We start from the raw sequence: 22,840 nt of genomic DNA, 5'->3' as shown, positions 1-22,840 counted from the left end.
TTCAAAACTCTCATCATTTAACTTAAACCTACGTCCTCTTGGTTCTGATATCTCTACCAAGGGAAAAGGATTTTTACTGTTTACCCTATACTTTTCATACTTTCATAATTTTATATACTGTACTCCTACAGGTCACTCCTCAGCCTCCTTCACTCCAAGAAAGTCAAGTCAATCCTATCCAATCTCTCCCCATAACTCAAGTACTCCAATCCAGACATCATTCTGGTGAACCTCCTCTGCACTTTCTCCAGGACAACTTGTAAAAAGATAAAAGCTGCTGGAGTCTTTCTGGTGAAGATGGTTCCACAACAGTTCCAGAATTTAGACTCAGTGCTGATGGAAGAAAAGTAACACACTTCTCGATTAGGATGGTGCAACTCTGTATGTGATAGTACTCCCTAATGCCCATGCTAGTAAATATTGGGTTTAGGGAAGTGCTATTGGAATAACCATGGAAAATACAATAGTGTATTTGGTACAAGGCACAACCACATGCTAATGAGGGAGAGCAATGAGTGTTCAGGATAGCGGATTAAGTGCCAATTAAGAACACACTCAAAATGCTGGTGGAACACAGCAGGCCAGGCAGCATCTATAGGAGAAGCACTGTCGATGTTTTGGGCCGAGACCCTTCGTCAGGACTCTGATCCCATCTATCATCCGTGCCGGGTCTTTACCATTCTGTCCGACCTTCAACTCTCTGAGGCAGAGCGTTCTGTCCTCAGTAAGGGCCTCAGCGAGTTCCGCGTACGCCATGACACGGAACTCTTCTTCCGCCGTCTCCGAGCTTATTTCTTTGGCAAGGACTCTCCTACCCCCACCGATGACCCCTTCTCCCGTCTTCAACCCTCCTCCTCTTCATGGACACCCTGCTCTGGATCTCTTTATTGCTAACTGCCGACGGGACATCAACCGTCTCGACTTCACCACACCCTGTTCCAATTCCAACCTAACTCCTTCCGAACACTCTGCTCTCCGCTCCCTCCGCACCAATCCCAACCTCACTATAAAACCCGCTGTTGTCTGGCGTACTGACCTCTACCTGGCCGAGGCACAGCGACAACTCTCTGATACCTCCTCTTATTTACCCCTTGATCATGACCCCACTAAGGAGCACCAGGCCATTGTCTCCTATATAATCAGTCCCGACGAAGGGTCTCGGCCCAAAACGTCGACAGTGCTTCTCCTATAGATGCTGCCTGGCCTGCTGTGTTCCACCAGCATTTTGTGTGTGTTGTTTGTATTTCCAGCATCTGCAGATTTCCTCGTGTTTGCCAATTAAGAAGTCTGTTTTGTGCTGTATATGTTGAGCTTCTGGAGGTTTTTCAAGCTTCAAGTGGAGGGTGTTCAATTATGCTACTAAACTGCACCTTACAAATGGCAAATAAAATCTGAGTAAATAGGTGAGTCACACCTCTGAGGCCACTGAAGCCATTGACTTTAAGTGGCTGGCCCAGTACGGTTACTGAGAATCAAAGCATTAAGAAGAGGGACGCCTCACGTCTTAATAAGCTGGTAAGGAAGGCGGGCTCTGTCGTGGGCAAAGTAATGGAGGGTTTAACATCGGTAGCTGAGCGAAGGGCGCTGAGTAGGCTACAGTCAATTATGGATAACTCTGAACATCCTCTACATAGCACCATCCAGAGACAGAGAAGCAGTTTCAGCGACAGGTTACTATCGATGCAATGCTCCTCAGACAGGATGAAGAGGTCAATACTCCCCAATGCCATTAGGCTTTACAATTCTACCGCCAGGACTTAAGAACTTTTTAAAAGCTATTATTAATGCTTTTTGAGATAGTGATTTAGATGCATATCATATTTTTTACTGAGTTAAGTATTGTATGTAATTAGTTTTGCTACAACAAGTGTATGGGACATTGGAAAAAAAGTTGAATTTCCCCATGGGGATGAATAAAGTATCTATCTATCTATCTATTCTAATAATTGGAAAATTGTTTAGAACAATAAATCCTGTGGTTCCTGAAAACATAATTGAACTTCGCCATAGTACACTTTGTACTTTGATGGAAATTCTCTCATCTATTTGTAAGGTACCTAATACTTGCCTCATGTTGCTATTTTCCTTTAACATACAAATAAAAGATCAGAGTCTGTTTTTATACTCTTTGCTAGTATCCAGTCATATTCTATCTTTATTGATTTTTTAGGTTCTCTGCTGAGTTCTAAAATGCTCCAAAAGTTCACACCTACTGCTATTTCTGGCAATTTTTAAAGCCTCTTCTTTTCACCTAGTGCTCTCATTCATATCTCCGAACAGCTGCAAATTAATCACTTTTCATCTGGATTCGCTTGTGAAGGTTTTATTGTAATGTGTGCATCATTTCTTTGTCTGCAACCACTTTCTTTCTATGCACCATCAGTTGTTGATGAGTAAGAGTGTCAAATGATACATGGAGGAGGCAGAAAAACAGGGTTGAAAGGGATAATAAATAAGAGATCCGATGGGTCAAATGGCTTAATTCTGCTCTTATGACTCATGGTGATCAACTCTGCTCAGGTATTCAGTTTACTTGGTTCAAATTTAAGATTATAATTTTGCACGAAACCACATTGTTTCAAAGCACAGTGTAAAATTCTACATTACGGTCACACTCTTTTAAAGGCTCCTTGAAAAAATTACCAATCAACTATTTCTCTCCAAAATAACCCCTTCTCTATTTAGTTCCTCAACACATCAATGTAGAAAAGCACCTTAAATATATTCCTGAAGTCATCTTCCTCCTTATTACAGCAAACTTAATTCATCCAGTCTGTTTCTAAGTTAATCACAGTATTACTCCATTATATGTACCTTCAACTCTTCAATATATGCTGCACGCAATATTATAACTATTACTTGATGGCCCATAAGCAACTCCTGTTGGTATTTTATGTCCTTTGTCATTTCTTAGCTCAACTCAAAATGAATCCAATCTACATTTTGATAACTATTTATTGAGATGCAGAATGGAATAAGCCCTTCTAACCTTTTGTGCCTTGCCACCCAGCAATCCCCCAATTTAAACTTACCCTAACCATGGACAATTTACAATGATCAATCAACTAAGCTGCTTTCTAACCACAGTATTAATCACTCCTTTATCAATCTCTTTTTCATTGTGACTGAGAATGAACATGAACTTTGGCTGCTGACCCTCCCCTTCTAGGAACTCTTGTGCCACATTCTTGAACCTGCTACCTTCCCAGAGAACCGTCAGAGAAATGGTTAGATCACAAATGGCTAGATAAGTCAATGAAAGGAGATTATTTATTTAGCAACACAGCATGCAGTAGGCCCTTCTGACTCTTCAAGTGCCTCTGCCCCAGTAACCCCACAACCCTGATTAACCCTAAAATAATCATGGGGCAATTTACAATGACCAATTAATCTGCCTGGTACATCACTAGACTGCAGGAGGAAACCACAGCACCTGGAGAAAACCCAAGCATTCCTCAGGAAGGATGTACAGCGGCATGTAAAAGTTTGGGTACCCCTGATCAAAATTTCTGTTACTTAAGTGAGTAGAAGATGAACTGTTCTCCGAAAGTCATAAAGTTAAAGATGAAACATTCCTTTCAACATTTTAAGCAAGATTAGTGTATTATTTTTGTTTTGTACAATTTTAGAGTGAGAAAAAGGAAAGGAGCACCATGCAAAAGTTTGGGCACCCCAAGAGATTTGAGCTCTCAGATAACTTTTACCAAGGTCTCAGACCTTAATTAGCTCATTAGGGCTATGGCTTGCTCATAGTCATCATTAAGAAAGGCCAAGTGATACAAATTTCAAAGCTTTATAAATACCCTGATTCCTCAAACCTTGTCCCAAAATATAAGCAGTAGCTGCCTGGTACTCAGAAAATTAGAATGAATGATACCCACAAAGCAGGAGAAGGATATAAGAAGATAGCAAAGCGTTTTCAGGTAGCCGTTTCCTCAGTTCGTAATGTAATTAAGAACTGGCAGTTAACTGGAACGGTGGAGGTCAAGTTGAGGTCTGGAAGACCAAGAAAACTTTCTGAGAGAATTGCTCGTAGGATTGCCAGAAAGGCAAATCAAGACCCCCGTTTGACTGCAAAAGACCTTCAGGAAGATTTAGTAGATTCTGGAGTAGTGGTGCACTGTTCTACTGTGCAGCAACACCTGCACAAATATGACCTTCATCAGAAGAAAACCTTTTCTATGCCCTCACCACAAAATTCAGTGTCAGAAGTTTGCAAAGGGACATCTAAACAAGCCTGATGCATTTTGGAAACAAGTCCTGTGGACTGATGAAGTTAAAATAGAACTTCTTGGCCACAATGAACAAAGGTATGTTTGGAGAAAAAAGGGTGCAGAATTTCATGAAAAGGACACCTCTCCAAATGTTAAGCACGGGGGTGGATCGATCATGCTTTGGGCTTGTGTTGCAGCCAGTGGCACGGGGAACATTTCACTGGTAGAGGGAAGAATCAATTCAATTAAGTACCAGCAAATTCTGTAAGCAAACATCACACCGTCTGTAAAAAAGCTGAAGATGAAAAGAGGATAGCTTCTACAACAGGATAATGATCCTAAACACACCTCAAAATCCACAGTGGACTACCTCAAGAGGCACAAGCTGAAGGTTTTGCCATGGCCCTCACAGTCCCCTGACCGAAACATCATTGAAAATCTGTGGATAGTCCTCTAAAAAGCAGTGCATGCAAGATGGCCCAAGAATCTCACAGAACTAGAAGCCTTTTGTAAGGAAGAGTGGGTGAAAATCCCCCAAACAAGAATTGGAAGACTCTTAGCTGGCTACAGAAAGCGTTTACAAGCTGTGATACTTGCCAAAGGGGGTGTTACTAAGTACTGACCATGCAGGGTGCCCAAGCTTTTGCTTCGGGCCCTTTTCTTTTTTTGTTATTTTGAAACTGTAAAAGATGGAAATAAAAAAGTAATCTTGCTTAAAGTATTAAAGAAATGTGTCATCTTTGACTTTATGCCTTTTGGAAATCAGGTAATCTTTGACTTGCTTAGCTACTCACAGTAACAGAAATTTTGACCGGGTTGCCCAAGTTTTTGCATGCCACTGTACAGAGACTCCTTACAGAACAGTGCTGGAATTAAACTCCGAACTCTGGAATGTCCCGAGCTGTAACAGTGTTGCATTAACCTCTATAGGAGCTTAATTAACATCTAAGGATACAATGTATCAATAGAACAGGCAGGTGGGCAGAAAGGGTGGGGTGGCTCTGTTGGTAAAAAAATGAAATCAAATCCTTAGAAAGAGGTGAAATAGGATCAGAAGATGTAAGATCCTTGTGGGTAGAGTTAAAAAATTGCAAGGATAAAAAGCCCTCGATGAGACTTATATACAGGCCTCCAAACAATAGCCAGGATGACATAGGGGATTTCAATGTGGAGGAAGATCAGGAAAATCAGGTTGGTACTGGATCCCAAGAGACAAAAATTGTAGAATGCTGATGAGATGGTTTTTTTTAAGAACAACTTGTGGTGAGCCTACCAGGGAAAAGTTGTTTCTGGATTGGGTGTTGTGTAATGAACCTTATTTAATTGCATAGCTTAAGGTAAAGGAAACCTTAGGAGACAGTGACCATAATGATTTGAGAGAGAAGCTCAAATCAGATGTATCAGTATTACAGTGAAGAAAAGTCAATTACAGAGGCATGAAAAAGAAGTGGGCCAAAGTTGATTGGAAGGGGACAGTAGTGGTAATGACAGCAGTACAGCAACAACTGGTGTTTCTGGGAGCACTTCAGAAGGGACTGGATAGATACATCCCAAAAGAAGAAGCATTCTAAAGAAAGGGCAAGGCAACAATGCCTGACAAGGGAAGTCAAGGACAGTATAAAAACAGAAGAGAGGGCATATAATATACCAACAAATTAATGGGAAGTTAGCAGATTGGGAAGCTTTTAAAAACCAACAGAAGGCAATAAGAAAAGCAATAAGGAAAGAAAAGGTGAAATGTGAAGGTAAGCTACCCAATAATACAAAAGCGGATACCAAAAGTACTTTCAGGTATATAAAGAGTAAAAGAGGTGAGAATGGATATTGGACTGCTAGAGAGGTAGAAATGGGGTACAGAGAGGAGGTGCAGTGGCTAACAGACTGGTGCAAAGCCAACAAACTGTCTCTGAATGTGAACAAAAGAGATGGTTGTTGACTTCAGGAGGGCATGGAGTGACCACTCCCCACTGAACATCAACGGCTCCTTGGTAGAGATCGTTAAGAGCACCAAATTTCTTTGTGTTCACCTGGTGGAGTATCTCACCTGGTCCCTCAACACCAGCTCCATAGCAAAGAAAGCCCAGCAGCGTCTCTAATTTTTGTGACGACTGAGAAAAGTTCATCTCCCACCCCCCATCCTCATCACATTCTACAGAGGTTGTATTGAGAGCATCCTAAGCAGCTGCATCACTGCCTGGTACGGAAATTGCATAATCTCAGATCACAAGACCCTGCAGCGGATAGTGAGGTCAGCTGAGAAGATCATCAGGGTCTCTCTTCCCGCCATTATGGACATTTACACTACATGCTGCATCCACAAGGCAAATAGCATTATGAAGGACCCCACGCACCCCTCATACAAACTCTTCTCCCTCCTGCTATCTGGGAAAAGGTACCGGAGCATTCGGGCTCTCACGACCAAACTGTGTAACAGTTTCTTCCCCCAAGCTATCAGACTCCTCAATACCCAGAGACTGGACTGACACCAACTTACTGTCCTCTACTGCGCCTATTGTCTTGTTTATTATTTATTGTAATGCCTGCACTTTTTTGTGCTCTTTATGCAGTCCTGGGTCTAGTGTACACTAGTCTGTAGTCTAGTGTAGTTTTTTTTCTCTCTGTGATGTTTTTCTTGTAGTTTAGTGTAGTTTTTGTACTATTCCATGTAGCACCACGATCCTGAAAAACGTCGTTTCATTTTTACTGTGTCCTGTACCAGCAGTTATGGTCGAAATGACAATAAAAAGTAACTTGACTTGACAAAAAAATGGTGAATGCACAGAATAAGTATTTTGTATCAGTTTTCACTGTGGAAGATACCAACGGTATGCCAAGAATTCAAGAGTGGCAGGAGGGCAGAAGAGGATATAGTTGCTGTTACTAAGGAGAAAGTGCTTTGGAAGTTTAAAGGTCTGAAGGTAGTTAAGGCAATTGGACCAAAGGGACTATACTCCAGAGTTCTGAAAGAGGTAGCTGAAGAGACTGTAGAGATATTAGTAGAGAACTTTGAAGAATTAGTAGATTCTGGAATGGTTCCAGAGGACTGTAAAATTGTAAATGTCACACTACACTTTAATAAAGGAGGGAAGCAGAAGAAAGGAAATTATAGGCCAGTTAACTTGACTTCAGTGGTTGGAAAGATGTTGGAGTCCATTATTAAGGATGAAGTTTTGAGGTACTTATCTTGAATGATAAAATAGACCAAAGTCAGAATGGTACTCCGTGCCCACTAATATGATGAACTGATAAATGAGTCTTTAGGCTGCTTGGGGTTTGGATCTGAGGACTCAATTTTAGTTTGGAATGCTGTTGTTCGCTTCAATTGTTTGCATGACTTTTTTTCTTTCTCTTGTGCATTGAGTGTTGGTGTTTAATTTTTATTTTCATTCTTTTTTTTCTTTAATTGGGATCTTTCAGGTTTCTTGCTTTGTGGCTACCTGTGAGCAAGCAAATCTCAAGGTTGTGTAATTTATACAATCTTTGATAATAAATGAATCTTGAATGATAAAATAGGCCAAAGTCAGGGGAAGTCTTGCCTGACAATTCTGTTGGAATTCTTGGAGGAACTAACTGGTAGGATAGACAAAGGATAGTCAGTGGATGTTGGTTACTTGGAATTTCGGAAGACCTTTGACAAGGTGCCACACATGAGGCGGTTAAACAAGATAAAAGCCCATGGTAATCCAGGAAAGATACTGGCATGGATAGAAGATTGGTTGACTGGCAGCTGGCAGAGTGGGAATAAAGGAGGCCTTTTCTGGTTGCCTGCTGGTGACTAGTGGTGTTCCGCAGGGGGTCAGTGTTGGGACCACTCTTTTCACATTGTATTTCATTGATGTGGATGATCAAATCAATGGTTTTTTGGCCAAATTTGCAGACAATACAAAGATAGTTGGAGGGGCAGGCAGGCTCGAGGAAACAGCGAGACTGCAGAAGGACTTGGACAGATTAGGAGAAGGGGTAATGAAGTGACAGATGGAATAAAGTATAGGGAAGTACACGGCCATGCACTTTGGTAAAAGGAATAAAGGCATAGACTATTTTCTAAGTAAGGTGAAAATTCAGAAATCATAGGTGCAAAGGGACTTGGGAGTCCTCATGCAGGATTCTCTAAAGACCAGTTTCCAGGTTGAGTCAATGGTAAGGAAGGCAAATGCCACGTTAGTATTCATTTCAAGAGGACTAGAATATAAAAGCAAGGAAGAAATGCTGAGGCTTTATAAGAGTAGCTTTGTGCCCCTTATCTTCGTTTTGGGGCATCATGGTAGCACAACACTATTAGGCTCGGAGCAACAGTTCAGAAATATATTTCAGCATCCTCTGTAAGAAATTTGTACATCCTTCCCATGAACACGTGGGTTTCCTCAGGATCGTCTGGTTCCTTCCACAGTAATCTATCAATTAATAGATTAATTGGTCCTTGAAGATTATCCTGCAATTAGGCTTGGGTTAAGTATGTGGGTTGCAGAGTGGTGCAACTCATTGGGACGGAAGGGCCTGTTTTGCACTGTTTCTCTAAATAAATAAAGTAAATAAATCTAAGTAAGGATGCGCTGGCATTGGAGAGGGTCCAGAGAAGCTTCACGAGAATTATCCCAGGAATGAAAGGGTTAACATATGAGCAGCATTTGATGGCTTTGGGTCTGTACTCGCTGGAGTTTAGAAGAATGACGGCGATCTCACTGAAGCCTACTGAATATTGAAAGTGGATGTGAAGAGGATGTTTGCTATAGTGGAGAAATCTAAGACCAGAGGGCACAGCCTCAGAATAGAGTGGCATGCCTTTAGAACAGAGGTGAGGAGGAATTTCTTTAGCCAGAGGATGGTGCATCTGTGGAATTCATTGCCACAGATGTGGAGGCCAAATCATTAGGTATATTTAAAGTGGAGGTTGATTGTTTCATGATTAGTGAGGGTATCAAAGGTTACAGGGAGGAAGGCAGGAAAATGGGCTTGGGAGAGATAATATAATCAGCCATGATGGAATGGTGGAGCAGAGTCAATGGGTCAAATGGCTTAATTCTGCTCTTTCGTCTTATGGACAGTTGATGCAGAAAGAGACTTTAAATGGGGTTATTTATAAAGAGAGTGTAATTCTTAAAATTTGGTCAGGATTGGGATCTGGTGCACGGGGGAAATCTGGTACCTTTGGTACTTTATGGTACATGTAAACTTGTTATAGTTGGTTTTTTAAACTTTGTCTAGTGATTCTGTGCAGGGTGCATGTTAAGGGATTTAAAGATGGAACCACTGACAACATGGCATCCCATCAAGTATGGCTCAAATGTAACAGAAACTAACAGTTTCATGATTTAGGTAAAGGTTCAGCTGGATGCAAGTAAAACATTATTGAAGGACTTCAAAGGCACAAGACGCACAATTACAAAGTTAATCACGTTATGGGAAATTACTGACTTCTTTTTGCTGGAAATCATTTTTAGAACATTGGAATGTGTTACGTTCAAGAAAGCATATCTGACTCAGACATCTAAACTGGGCATTTCTCTGATTCATAAGATGATAGTCCATAAGTTATGCCAATCACATATTTCTGTGAACATGGATTAATGCTGTGATGCTGTCTATTTATTTTGCCAGGTATCTCTCTCCCATGCAAGTTAGTGAGATGAGTCAGAGTGAAGATCTCCTGAAGCTGGTATCTACATATATTATGTTACAACAGTGGGGAGGAAAATTTTCAGAGGTATTCAGGTTCACACAGTCATAATGCAGAATTAATAACAGATGAACAACACAGATCAGTGGGCACCCTTCCATATTAACGCCATCTTGCAGTACTTGAACAATAGCCCGCTACGTCAAAGAAATTCAAGTGCCTATCTAATCACTTAAATACTTCCAGAGACCAACTTTTAACCACTCTCAGGCTCGCCACTCTCTAGGTGAAGTATGAGGGGTGATAAGTTCATGGCCTAAGGTAGAAGGAGTCAGTTTTAGGAAACCTAGCAGAGTTATTTTTCAACATTGTCCCCTCCTACATTTACACACCTAGTCCAGCAGCCGTGGAGCATACTTTGTAGAAGTCAGCGTCTTGGACCTCCAGAAAGTGGTCCACTGCAGGGGTGACTGATAAGTTTGTGGCCTAAGGTAGAAGGAGATGAGTTATACAGCTCTCATTACATGGTCAACTCTTTGAGTGATTATGCAGTAAGTTTGAAGTTAATAACTTTTGTGGTATTTCTGTTTCAGATAATTGAAAATTGCAAGTAAGCACTGTCTGAGAAAATGGACAACATCAGCCTTTGTGCAGTCATCCGCTACCTCGGTCTCAAGGGCTTATCACCCAAGGAGGTCCACGAGGACATGGTGGCAACACTAGGGGAGGGTGAAAAATAAATGTGCTAGGTTTTCTAAAATTGACTCCTTCTACCTTAGGCCAAGAACTTATCAATCACCCCTTGTAGATTTCCCCCTTATTTCCCCTCTGAATTTCTCCACCTGCTTACGCTAAACATATGTCCTCTAGTTTTATCTGATATAGGAAAATGCTTGCCGCAGTCTATTCAAACTATATCCCTCCCCCCCTAATTTTATATACCTCAACTGTTACTTCCTGAATTACCTCCACACTAGGAAGAACAGAACCATCCTCTCCAGTCTCCCTTCATAACATCCTGGTGAATCTCCTCTGCACCCTCTCCAACACCATCACATCCTTTTGACACTAGGTTGCTGAAGTAAACTTAAAATTATTAAAAAATACCCAATTTGACTGCAAATTACAAAGCTTCAAATACACTACTCGAATAATTTCAAATAAAAATGAGGCAAATCTGGTATCAAAACACTGAAAAGAAAGCTGCCTACGCAAAACCTGATAAAAAGGCAGGATACATTTTAGCAGTATATCCTTCAACAGTTACAGATTAACGGCCTGTACCCAAAACACTAAACTGCCATTGACTGAATGATGAGCTTTTCCAGAACAAAGAAGCAACATAAATAGAAGCTTTGTGTCAGCTGAAGATGCCTTCAGGATTATTTCTCAGCAAGGGATACAATTTTAAAAGGCAGAACTATACCCCAATAGATTTGATTAACTGCCTGCAATGGAATGGCTCAGTTATTTCAGGCACAGGATCATGTATCGTGGCAGATGTTACAATTCTACTCTGCAGGCTCCTAGTGAATTGCTTAAGCAGTGGATCCGACTTCAGTCTGTTAAGATTTTATACATGATAATGTGGAAATAAATGAAAAGTCAACCCCCTTTGTGCTTTCCATCCGGCATGCAATTATGCCACGGTAAACATTGCACCAGTTTCTTGGCTCTGTGGCTACTGATCACAAGTGCTCACAAAATGCCATGCCACAGCAACATGCCAAGGTGACATTTATCATGAAGCTATTTTTAGGTGCGACAAAAAAACCATTTGCCAATGACAACAGTAAATATACCCCATGTGTCTTTCTCAAGTAACAGACTGTACGACACAGGCATCATTCCCACCAAAAAAATCATTTCCCAATGTGTGGTGACACTTGTGGGATGCCCCAGCACATTCATGACACATGTCACTGTATGTTTCAATGTACATGTGATATATAAATCTAAGTCAGAAACTGACTCTGAGACAAATGTGAACAAACTAAGGACATGGATTGCCTCTAGAGACTGGCCATGACAGAAACGTGACTGAGAGAAGGGCAGCATTGACATCTCAGTGGTCTGGAATACTTTAGGCTTGACAAAGAAACAGGTAGGAGTAGAAGGGGTGTTGCTTTTTTTTTGATAAACAATGCTTAGAGAGCTTATTCTTGTGTGATCATCAAATTAAGCTATTTGGGAAGAAATCAGTAATAGAAAGGGGGTACCTTTGTAGGGACACATTATAGACCGCCCAAAAAGTCAGTGGGGACTTGGAGAGTGATTTGTTGAGAACAATTCTCACAGAGTTGAGAGAATAGCAGGGTAGAGCTAGTGGAGATTTCTGTTTTCCAGTATCATTGTGGACACTCAGAATGCAAAGGGCCTGGATGGGGCAGATTTTGTGTGATGCATGCAAGACAGTTTCCTCATACATATATAGAGTAGGAATACTTGGGAAGGAGCAATACTGTACCTCCTCTTGGGGAATGAGGTGGGCCAAGCACCTGGAGTTGCAGATGAGGAGCAATGTGGGTCCAGTGACCACAATTCTATTAGTTTTAAACCAGTCATAGAAAAAGATGGTACAGGCCCACAGGTTAAAGTTCTGAACTGGAAAAGGGCTAGCTTTGAGAACATTAAGTAGGATTTAGCTGGTTTCAACTGGCTGACCTTAAAGGCAAAGGAACAGTTGGTAAGCGACAGCATTGAAGCACATTAAGGTGGTCATACCTCCCGATCTGACCAAGTGGCAGCTGCATCTTATGGAAGGCTAGGTTAGAAATCAAAGAGCAACACACACAAAATACTGGAGAAACTCAGCAGGTGAGGCAGCATCTATGGAAAGGAATAGAGAGATTTCTGGTTGAGACCCATCATCAAGAGTGGAAAGATGAGGGAAGAACCCAGAATAAAGTGGGTGTCAAGAGGAAAGAGTACAAGCTGACAGTTGACTGATGAACTGAGAATCTGTGAGGTGATAGCTGAGTAAGAGATAAAGGGCTGAAGAAGAATTTGATAGGAGAGGAGAGTGAACCATGGGAGAAAGGACAGGGGGAGGGGCACAGAGGGAGGTGATGGGCAGGTGAGAAGAGAAGGGGTAAGAGAGGAGCTAGAATGGGAAATGGAAAAAGAGAGGAGGAGAAGGGGGAAGAAATTACCTAAAATTGGTGAAATCGGTGTTCATGTCATCAGGTTGGAGGCTACCCAGAGGAAACATGGGATGCTACTCCTCTAGCCTGACAGTGGCCTCATCGTAGAGCAGGTCACCAACTGACATGTCGGAATGGGAATAGGAAGTAGAATTAAAATGAGTGACCTTTCGGGCCCTGAACAGTGGTGAGGGAGGAGTTGTAGGGGCAGATGTAGTACTTGTCCCACTTGCAGAGCTAAGTGCTAGGACAGAAGTCAGTGGGGAGAGATGAGTGGAGAAGGGAGTTGCACAGAGAACAAACCCCGTGGAATGCGGAGAGTGGTGGGGGTGTGGAGATGTTTTTAGTTGTAGGATCCTGTTGAAGATGGAGAAGGTTATGGAGAATGATATGACAAGGGGTGGAAGGTAAGCACATGAGGAACACCTTTCCTGCTTTGGCAGCAGGAAGATGGGGTGAGGGCAGATGTCTGGGAAATGGAGGAGATGCAGGTGAAGCAGTATCAATCGTAGAGTAAGAGAAACCACATTCTTCGAAGGAGGAGATCTCAAACATTCTGGAAAAGAAAGTCTCATCTTGAGAACAGATGCAGTGGAGACAGAGAAACTGAGAAAAGGGAACAGTATTTTTGCAAGTGACAGGATGAAAAAAGGAATAATCAAGATAATTGTGAGAGTCAGTAGGCTTATACTGTAAAATATCAGTGGACAGTAGATCAAGAAAGGGGAGAGAGGTGTCCAAGATAGACCAAGTAAATTGGAGGGCAGGGAGGCAAAGTTGAATAAACTGATGAGTTCAGCATGGATGCATGAAACAACACCAAACCAGTTGTCTATTTAGCACAGAAAGAGTTGGGAGATCATTTCCAGTGTAGGGTTGGATCATGGACTGTTCTACGTAGCCAACGAAACGGCAGGCATTAACTGGCTACACCTGGAGTTTGGAGAAAGTGACAGGAGTGAAAGATAAATTGTTGAGGGTGAGGGCCAGTTACACCAGATGGAGGAGGGTGCTGGTGGTGGAAGGGAACAAGCCTCTTTTCTAGAAAGAAGGGGAGAGTTACGTACTTATTTTGAAGCCTGACTTCAGTTGGAGGGAAGATACTGGATGGAATTCTGAGGTACTAGATCTACCTTCACTTGCATAATCAGGGCCTGGTCAGGAGTAGTCAGCATGGTTTTGTGCATGGGAGTCCATGGCTGCTTAGTCTTTTGGAGTTCTTTTTGAATAGGTTACTGAGAGGGTAGATGAAGGGTGTGTAATAGATGTTGTCTACAAAATTCATCATGGAAGGCACAGGATTCAGTGGGAGCTAACGAGGTAGATTCAAAATTTCCTCAAAGTAGAGGGTGATGGTTGAGGTTTGATTTTCCGATTGGAGGACTGTGACTAATGAAGAGAGCAAAGGTCAATATTGGGACCTCTGTTAGTCATTATGTATGTAGATGATTTGGATGTGAGTGTACATTGCATGATTAACAATTTTTCTGCTGACACTAAATTAGGGAGTCTTTTTGATGGTGAAGCAGGTTACAATGAATTGTAAAGAGTTATTGATCAGTTGGAGAAATGAACTTCAACTTAGTTAAGTGTGAGGTGATTAGTTTCAACAGTGAAACCATAGTAGGACTTGTACAGTGAATGCCAGGGCACTGATGAGTTTTGGGGAATAGCGGGACAGGACAGAGGGGAGATATTTAAAAAATACCTGAGAGATAACTTCTTTACACAGTGGATAGTGAGTACCTTATGGAAGGGGAAACAGTAAAAGAAAATGGCCCAGATGGTCAAATAGAGTGGCTCAATCTATCTATCGCTACAAAGTTAAATTCAGCTTAAATAAATTTAACTATTAAGGACTGTAGTAGTACAGAGTCAAGTTAGATTTTCTTTCTGGGCAGAACCACCTTAATATCTCTGGATGGTAGATAGTCCATTTAAGCCTGACCAAGCTCCACTTCAGACAAAACTGAAAGCAATGCGAACTCAGAGTAGAGTATATCACGACAAAAGTGATGGATTGAAAGTCATTTATTTCCTCAGAGTGGACCACATGTTAATGTAAGCACAGCTTTTATTCAATATATTCAGTAGGGGTTTTCACTAAATTAGCAATACATACACCACAGTTTTCACATCAAAGTTATATCATTGTCTTCAAATTAATGATTCTGGCAGCTTGACAGGCCAGGCTTTGGCATAATTAGCTTTGAAAGGCACCAGAAACGTACCTATGATGAATCAAAGGGAATGAGAAGAGAGATGAAACTGTGGTGAATTTCTGACCTAATTTCATACACCGTATGCTTCTGATATTTATCTGTGCCCAAGTTCCGTAAATTTCTAACCACATCCTGTGTTTCTATTATTCTCCACTTTTCAGTTTTGTCAAGTTTGTGGTTGGCTTTGTTACATAGATTAATGACCTCTCACTACCAAGCACTAACCCTATAGGACTCGATAACTACAAGGTGAAGATTACAACTCTCACAAGTTTGACTTTTGCCCTGTTATGCTCTACTCTGGGTTCCCATTACTTTCAGCTTTGTCTGAAGTGGAGCTTGGTCAGACCTAAATGAACTATCTACCATGCAGAGATAATAAGGTGGTTTAGCCCAACAAGAAAATCTAACCTTGACCTGTGCTACTACTACAGTATGGGATTGAACAGATTTCAGTTTGACCAAAACTGCACAGCAACTCAATGTTACTATGTTACTTAGTACTTATTCCCAGGGCAAACTTAGAGAAGGTGAAAGGGGCAGGGGAGGGGGTGAGGGGTAAGGGGGAGGAAGCGAGGGGGTGGGGAGAAAGAAAAATAACTAGTGGTTCTCAATGATAAGAGTACCTTTAAAGTCCTGGTTGGAGCCCAGCCTGTGCCATCAATCGAGTGTTCCCTCAGCAAGCTGCAAAACACAGGCAAGGTTTCAGCAGGCAGAGGATACAACAAAGAGGTTGACAGCATTCCATTACAGGAGATGACTCCATGAGTAAACTTTACAACAGGATTCATTGCTTTTAGATTTTGGAGTGAATCTCAACTATTTCTCACACAACACCATATTTCAATCAGAGTAGCCACTTGTCTCTTAAATTTTGTTTAAAACTATTAATTGTATGGTACAGGAATTAAAACACAGAAGCAAATGAATAAAGTACTGAACCCTTGAAAGCAATTGATTTGTCTATAAGAGTTTAAAAGTGTTATTCAGAATTGATTTCTTTCATTGTCAAATGTTCATGGTTCCTTAGGGGTGTCATAGCCAGGGGTGGTAATGGGGATATGATCCTGTTAAATGCTCCCAATGGCGTGCGTCTCAAATAGCCTCCGACAACGAAGTCCAGTTCTTGGCCTTCATATGTGGTTTAGCTACAAACCTGGCAGACCCATTTCTACCGACAGGAAAAGGGACAATGGTAGGCTACTGGTGCCTTAAAACCAGTCACTTTGGGCAGGTACGTAGCCATGGTAGGCAGCTCATCTAGGTGAGGGAAAACTCTAGTCTGAAACCTCTGTTGTCTTGCAGCTATGCCTACTCATGGGGAAAGCTCCAGGAGCAAACCCCAAGGAAAAATTTGAAGCTGGATTCCCTAGGCAGCCCTCGTTGAGTTCAACACTGGCTGGCAATCTGTATCGGTCTCTGCCATTCCTTTGTATTTATCAGCTTGGTGGTGAGGGGGAACCTGTTACAGGGACAACAGTTGCTCTCTGTATCATACTGCCATGGTTTGCAGATCACATAGACAACTGGGCTGCAACATCCATGGTCAACCCTGACAAACAGAGGACCTCATAGTCAAATAAGCTGGAAGACTTTGAGGACACGGACCTATGTAAGCATCCTAGTGTGATTTTATACAAAGGAATGAAATATTCTTGATCTCATGGAGTTTAAGCATTAATTACAGAAAAACTGAGAGCTGCACTTCTAAAGCACAGAAAACATGATGCATTGCACTTATGGCAGAATGCATTCCTGTCAGAAAAATTATGAACATGAACAATTTTCTAACTTCAAGAAACCCGAATGATTAAATTGGAGGTGATGAATCCATCTCATTATGGCTGAAATTTATCCATTTCAGAACCATTCTCATTGACTGAGAACTTCTGCTACAATGCAGGAAAGATATTATAGCCCTGGAGGATATTTAAAATAAGAAACAATGAGATATTTCAGAAGTAAAGCCATGGTGCACTTTAAGATAGCAGAAATTTGTGAACTTCTTTTGGAAATAACAATCAGTTGTGAAATTAAACAGATTCTATTAATCACAGGTATAAAAGAGCATGGAACAAGTACAGTACATGGAGGTAATCATCAAGAAACTCACTGAAAGGCAAAAAAAAAACCTCTTAGGGAGCTTAATGCTTTGCTGCTATATCACTAGACTTCATCTCAAAGCATTAATTCAGTTGGTCTCAGAGAATAAACCCAAGCCATTCAAAAGAGTTTCTAGAACTCCTGTAACAGCAATCATTTTAAGAAACAAAATTTCTGAGTAAATGAATTATAGAAACTTTAAGGACCTCAAGGCAACCAATTATATTGTGCATCTTCTCATGAACTCTAACAGCTTATTACAGTCCTTTTTAAAGCAAGTCATACCTTAAACAGATTTCTCCCGTCTCAGTAATATTGGGGTGCCAAATTCTGGTTAAACATTTTACCTTGGGAGGCTGAAAGAAAAGGGAAAAAAATGCTTTTAAAATTGTCTGGCCAGCATCCTGGTGTTGAATGAAATGGGGAATTTGTTGCATTCATATTGCTATTCAAAGGAAAAATCCATTAAATGGGAAATGATTTAACAGCCATAACTCCAAATAAGTGTGAGATTATAAGGGTAAAGAATGGGCAAGCTATGATTGCTAGTGCATTAGAACCAGTGAGAACATTCAATAAACCAGCATCTTCACTCCTATGTATTCAAACTGTACTTGAGTAATCAAGAGTGAAAGGAAGCAGAGAAAGATAATAAACCAAGGACGATGCTTGCTAAAATAACAGTAAAGATGTTAGGATGTGAATAACTGGTGCTGCTACAGCACTGCATGCCAATCTCCTGAGAAGCTGAACTACATGACCATTCTCTAACAGGAATTTCCTCCATCTGAGATAACAAGAAAAGTTTTGCAGTTCATGCTTCACACGAACTTCTTCCCCCTCCATCACCAGGGATTTGCCAAATCAATGAATTCCTGAGTGGAAAGAATGAATAGGCCCATTTATCAGATAATTATTCTGGGAGTTAATAACTTCACAGTAAATTTCCCAGAAGTACCACTGGGACACTGCAGAGGAACCTGTGCCTGTTCAGATATGAACACAGTGACCATACAAATGTTGCTACTACCCACAAAACATATAGCTTAATCCCATTTTCTCAGGAATAACCAGGATCAGATTCTGAACAACTAACTGGGTCACTCCCACATCTTTATCTTAATCACAATTGAGAATCATTCCAAAATCACTAGTCACCCCTCAGATGGAGATACAGTAAATGTTTGGCAAAGTGGTTGCCTAGTCTACATTAGATCTCGTTGATGCAACCTCATCTATTGCATATGGTGCTGATCCTTTAGTTTAGAGACCAAACTTGGTTTTGCTCCAGATTCCAGCATCTGTAGTTTCTTGTGTCTCTGCTTTCAATGATAATGTCTTCCTCTAAAATAAACCTTTGATTCACAAAATAGAACAGTGTATTCTACAATGTCCCACAAGTTGGGAGCTGAAATGAAGTTTGAAATTTGCTTAACGCACAGACTGACATTGACTTCTCAAGCCCTGTTATAATTTATAAAGTGTTAAAAAGGTACAGTACCACAGTCATACACAATCTAAAGGCCACGAGTTTAAATCCCATTGTTAAAATATGTGGAATTCAATCCAACAGATTTAGTAAATTTAGGGGTAGCCCAGACAAGATGGAAAAATCTCAATTCACTCTTCAGTCTCTGTTTCAATCCATCGCTATCATCAATTATTCAGAGCCTCCTCCACAATCTATTGTTTCACATTTGTAATCAGCAGCCACTTCATCTCCATTCCCTCAATCTATTCACTGATTATCCTTCCCCTGAACTCTCCACATTCTCAGAACCTCCCCAGCTCTATCCATCTCTCATCTAGCATCAACAATTCAGTCCTACCTTCTATCATTAACTTCTCCAGAATTTTTTTACCCATTGATGGGATCAATTTAAGTGAACTATTGAATTCAGATTTCAATCTGCCTTTAAAAGGCACTCTGGAGACAATTCTTTGCTACAAATTTACGCCAAGTTTAATTGGCATTTACAGCATACCAGCAGATATGCACCTACATATCAACAATGGTACAAAGCATAGGTGCTCTCATACAGAGAAATGACACATTACTCTAATAAAGATTTAATTAGAAGATCTGAACTAGGCCCCTCATGTTAGAAAAAGGAGGAAAGTTTTTATAGCATCTACTGAGGAAATGTTTAACCACTTTCAACATGAAATATAACTAAGAATCATCTACTGAAAGCATTATATGAATTAATCTTACAATAACATTCAGCATGAATCTAGTCATATCTAATCTTATTCAGACAAGTAACCCTGACTACCAACAAAAACTTGACAAACATTAGATAAAAATGCAACTGGATTCTGTGCTGATTAAATGAATTATCTGCAGGCCCTGCTAGCCAGATTTCACAGGTAGAATGAACTTCGGTTGTTTTCTCTGGAGCAATGGAGACTGAGAGGAGATCTGATGGAGGTTTATAAAATTATGAGAGGCATAGGTAGAGTAGACAGAAGTATCTGTTTTCAGGATTGAAATGTCTAATACCAGAGGACATGCATTGAAAGTGAGAGCAGATAGGTTCAAGGGAGGTATGAGGGGCAAGTTCTTTTACTCAGAGTAATGGATAACTGGAATGCACGGTCTGGTATAGTGGTAGAGGCAAATACACTAGAGGCTTTTAAGAGATGTTTAGATAGGCGTATAGTTGTAAGGAAGTTGGAGGGATATGTACGTTGTGTAGGTAGGAGAGATTAGTGTTTGGGTGTTATTGCTTTGCTTTTTTAACTGGTTTGACGCATCATTGTGGATTGAATGGTCTGTTCCTGTGCTGTACTGTACATTACCACACTAACAACAAAAAAGATGACTGTTATTTAGGGCACTAAGTACTTAAATGTAATTTTGAAGTCTGAAAGCATAATATGGGATTCAAATCACACCTGAAGTACACAAAGTTAGTGTATCACTGAATGTGATCCCCTCATTGACATTACACAGATACTTCTCTATGTCTCAGACTATGATCAACAATGCCTCAAAAATCTCCAATCTGAATTCCCTCTGCACTCTTGAGCTAAGTACCATGCATCCCTGAAATTCAAGGCGGTGGGTCCCGGGCCTGAGAAGGTATCGAAGCAGCAGGGCCCTGGCCCGAGAGCGCAGAATGACCCGTTGTTTGGGTTCAATGTCCATTCAGAAATTTAATGGCAGAGGGGAGAAAAACAATTCCTGAATCAATGAGTGTGTGCCTTCAGGCTCCTGTACCTCCTTCCCTGATGGTAGCAATGAGAAGAGGGCATGTCCTGGGTTATAGGTGTCCTTAATAATGGAAGCCACCTTTTCAGGAATCGCTCCTTGAAGATGTCCTGGATGCTGGAGAGGCTAGTTCCCATGATGGAGTGGAGTTCACAACTTTCTACAGTTACAAGCCCCTCCCCCCATACCAGACGGTGATGCAGTCAGCTAGAATGCTCTCCACAGTACATTTAGAGTGTAGGGTTGATGCTGCAACACCACTTAACTAGCTGTCGCCTTCTCATCACCATCTGAAATTCTGCCAACAATAGTTGTGTCATCAGCAAACTTATAGATGGCATTTGAGCTATGCCTAACCACACAGTCATGGTTGTAGAGAGAGTAGAGCAGTGGGCTAAGCACACATCCTTGAGGTGTGCCTGTGTTGATTATCCGAAAGGTGGAGATGTTTTGAGCTTTTAATCAGAACTATAGGAATGACTGTGTTAAACGCCGAGCTATAGTCAATAAACAGCAGTCTGACGTACTTGTCCAGGTGATCCAAATCCACATGAAGAGCCAATGAGATCACATACACTGTAGACCTACTGTGGCAATAGGCAAAGTGCAGTGCATCCAGACATTTGCTTAGGCTGGAGTTGATTCTAGCCATGACCAACCTCTCAAAGCACTTAATTACTGTGGGTGTGAGTATTACAAGATGAAAATCATTAATGTAACTCACCATGCCTTTCTTGCCCACTTGTATAATTGTTGCCCTTTTGAAGCAGGTGGGAATACGGACAGTAGCAATGAGAGATTGAAAATGACTTTGAACACACTCACCAGTTGGTTGGCACAAGTTTTCAGAAGCCTACCAGGTATACCGTCAGGGCCTATCACCTTTCGTGGATTCACACTCTTGAAAGAATTTCTGACCTCAGCCTCCGAGACAGAAATCACAGTGTCACTGGATGCTGTAGGTATCCTCAAACCTCTAGTTTTATTGTCCCTTTCAAAGTGTGCATAAAAGGGTTCAAGCTCATCAGCAAGTAAAATATCACTGCCATTCATGATGTAAAGTTTCACTTTGTAGGAAGTAATGGACTGCAAACCCTGCCAGCGTTGACATGTATCTGATTCCACCTCTAACCTCAATCAAAATTGCTCTTTTGTTCTTGAAAAAGTCCTCCGTAGGTTGTACCTGGTCTTCTTGTATAGTCCTGGAGCACTAGAGTTCAATGCCACAGATCTAGCCCTCAGCAAACTATGAATCTCCTGGCTCATTTGCAGGTCTGATACGGTGGTCAGCAGCACAGGAGCGCCGCAGGGGACCGTGCTCTCTCCGGTCCTGTTCACCCTGTACACATCAGACTTCCAATATAACTCGGAGGCATGCCATGTGCAGAAGTTCGCTGATGACACGGCCATAGTGAGGTGTGTCAGGAATGGACAGGAGGAAGAATATAGGAAACTGATACAGGACTTTGTGATATGGTGCAACTCAAACTACCTGCGTCTCAATATCACCAAGACCAAGGAGATGGTGGTGGACTTTAGGAGATCTAGTCCTCATATGGAGCCAGTGATCATTAATGGAGAATGTGTGGAGCAGGTTAAGACCTACAAGTATCTGGGAGTGCAGTTAGACGAGAAGCTAGACTGGACTGCCAACACAGATGCCTTGTGCAGGAAGGCACAGAGTCGACTGTACTTCCTTAGAAGGTTGGCGTCATTCAATGTTTGTAGTGAGATGCTGAAGATGTTCTATAGGTCAGTTGTGGAGAGCGCCCTCTTCTTTGTGGTGGCGTGTTGGGGAGGCAGCATTAAGAAGAGGGACGCCTCACGTCTTAATAAGCTGGTAAGGAAGGCGGGCTCTGTCGTGGGCAAAGTACTGGAGTGTATAACATCGGTAGCAGAGCGAAGGGCGCTGAGTAGGCTACGGTCAATCATGGAAAACCCTGAACATCCTCTACATAGCACCATCCAGAGACAGAGAAGCAGTTTCAGCGACAGGTTGCTATCGATGCAATGCTCCTCAGACAGGATGAAGAGATCAATACTCCCCAATGCTATTCGGCTTTACAATTCAACCGCCAGGAGTAAGATATGTTAAAGTGCCGGGGTTAGGACTCAATGTATTTAAGTAAACTACTTAAGAACTTTTTAAAAGCTATTTATTAATGCTTTTTGAGAGGGTGATTTTAGATGCATATCATATTTTTACTGAGTTAAGTATTGTATGTAATTAGTTTTGCTACAATAAGTGTATGGGACATTGGAAAAAATGTTGAATTTCCCCATGGGGATGAATAAAGTATCTATCTATCTTTCTATCTTTTGATTTG

The 22,840-nt window shown here is 41.4% G+C and overlaps 1 protein-coding gene across 2 annotated transcripts in view; it reads right to left on the bottom strand.

Annotated features, from left to right (window-relative positions):
• The window catches only part of ube2f (ubiquitin-conjugating enzyme E2F (putative)), a 176,748-nt gene that overhangs the window by 31,292 nt on the left and 122,616 nt on the right, over positions 1 to 22,840 (bottom strand). For both annotated transcript variants that reach the window (XM_073046678.1, XM_073046677.1), the window contains exons 7-8: positions 17,585 to 17,655; positions 15,823 to 15,880 (exon numbers count right to left, since the gene is read on the bottom strand). In XM_073046678.1, coding sequence (XP_072902779.1) covers positions 15,823 to 15,880; positions 17,585 to 17,655 — 129 coding nt within the window. The remainder of the gene's footprint in view (positions 1 to 15,822; positions 15,881 to 17,584; positions 17,656 to 22,840) is intronic.

Source organism: Hemitrygon akajei, chromosome 5 (genome assembly GCF_048418815.1).
Source record: "Hemitrygon akajei chromosome 5, sHemAka1.3, whole genome shotgun sequence".
Classification (NCBI taxonomy): Eukaryota; Metazoa; Chordata; class Chondrichthyes; order Myliobatiformes; family Dasyatidae; genus Hemitrygon; species Hemitrygon akajei.
Note: the sequence above shows the minus strand (reverse complement) of the source record. Positions and strands in the feature narration are given on the sequence as shown.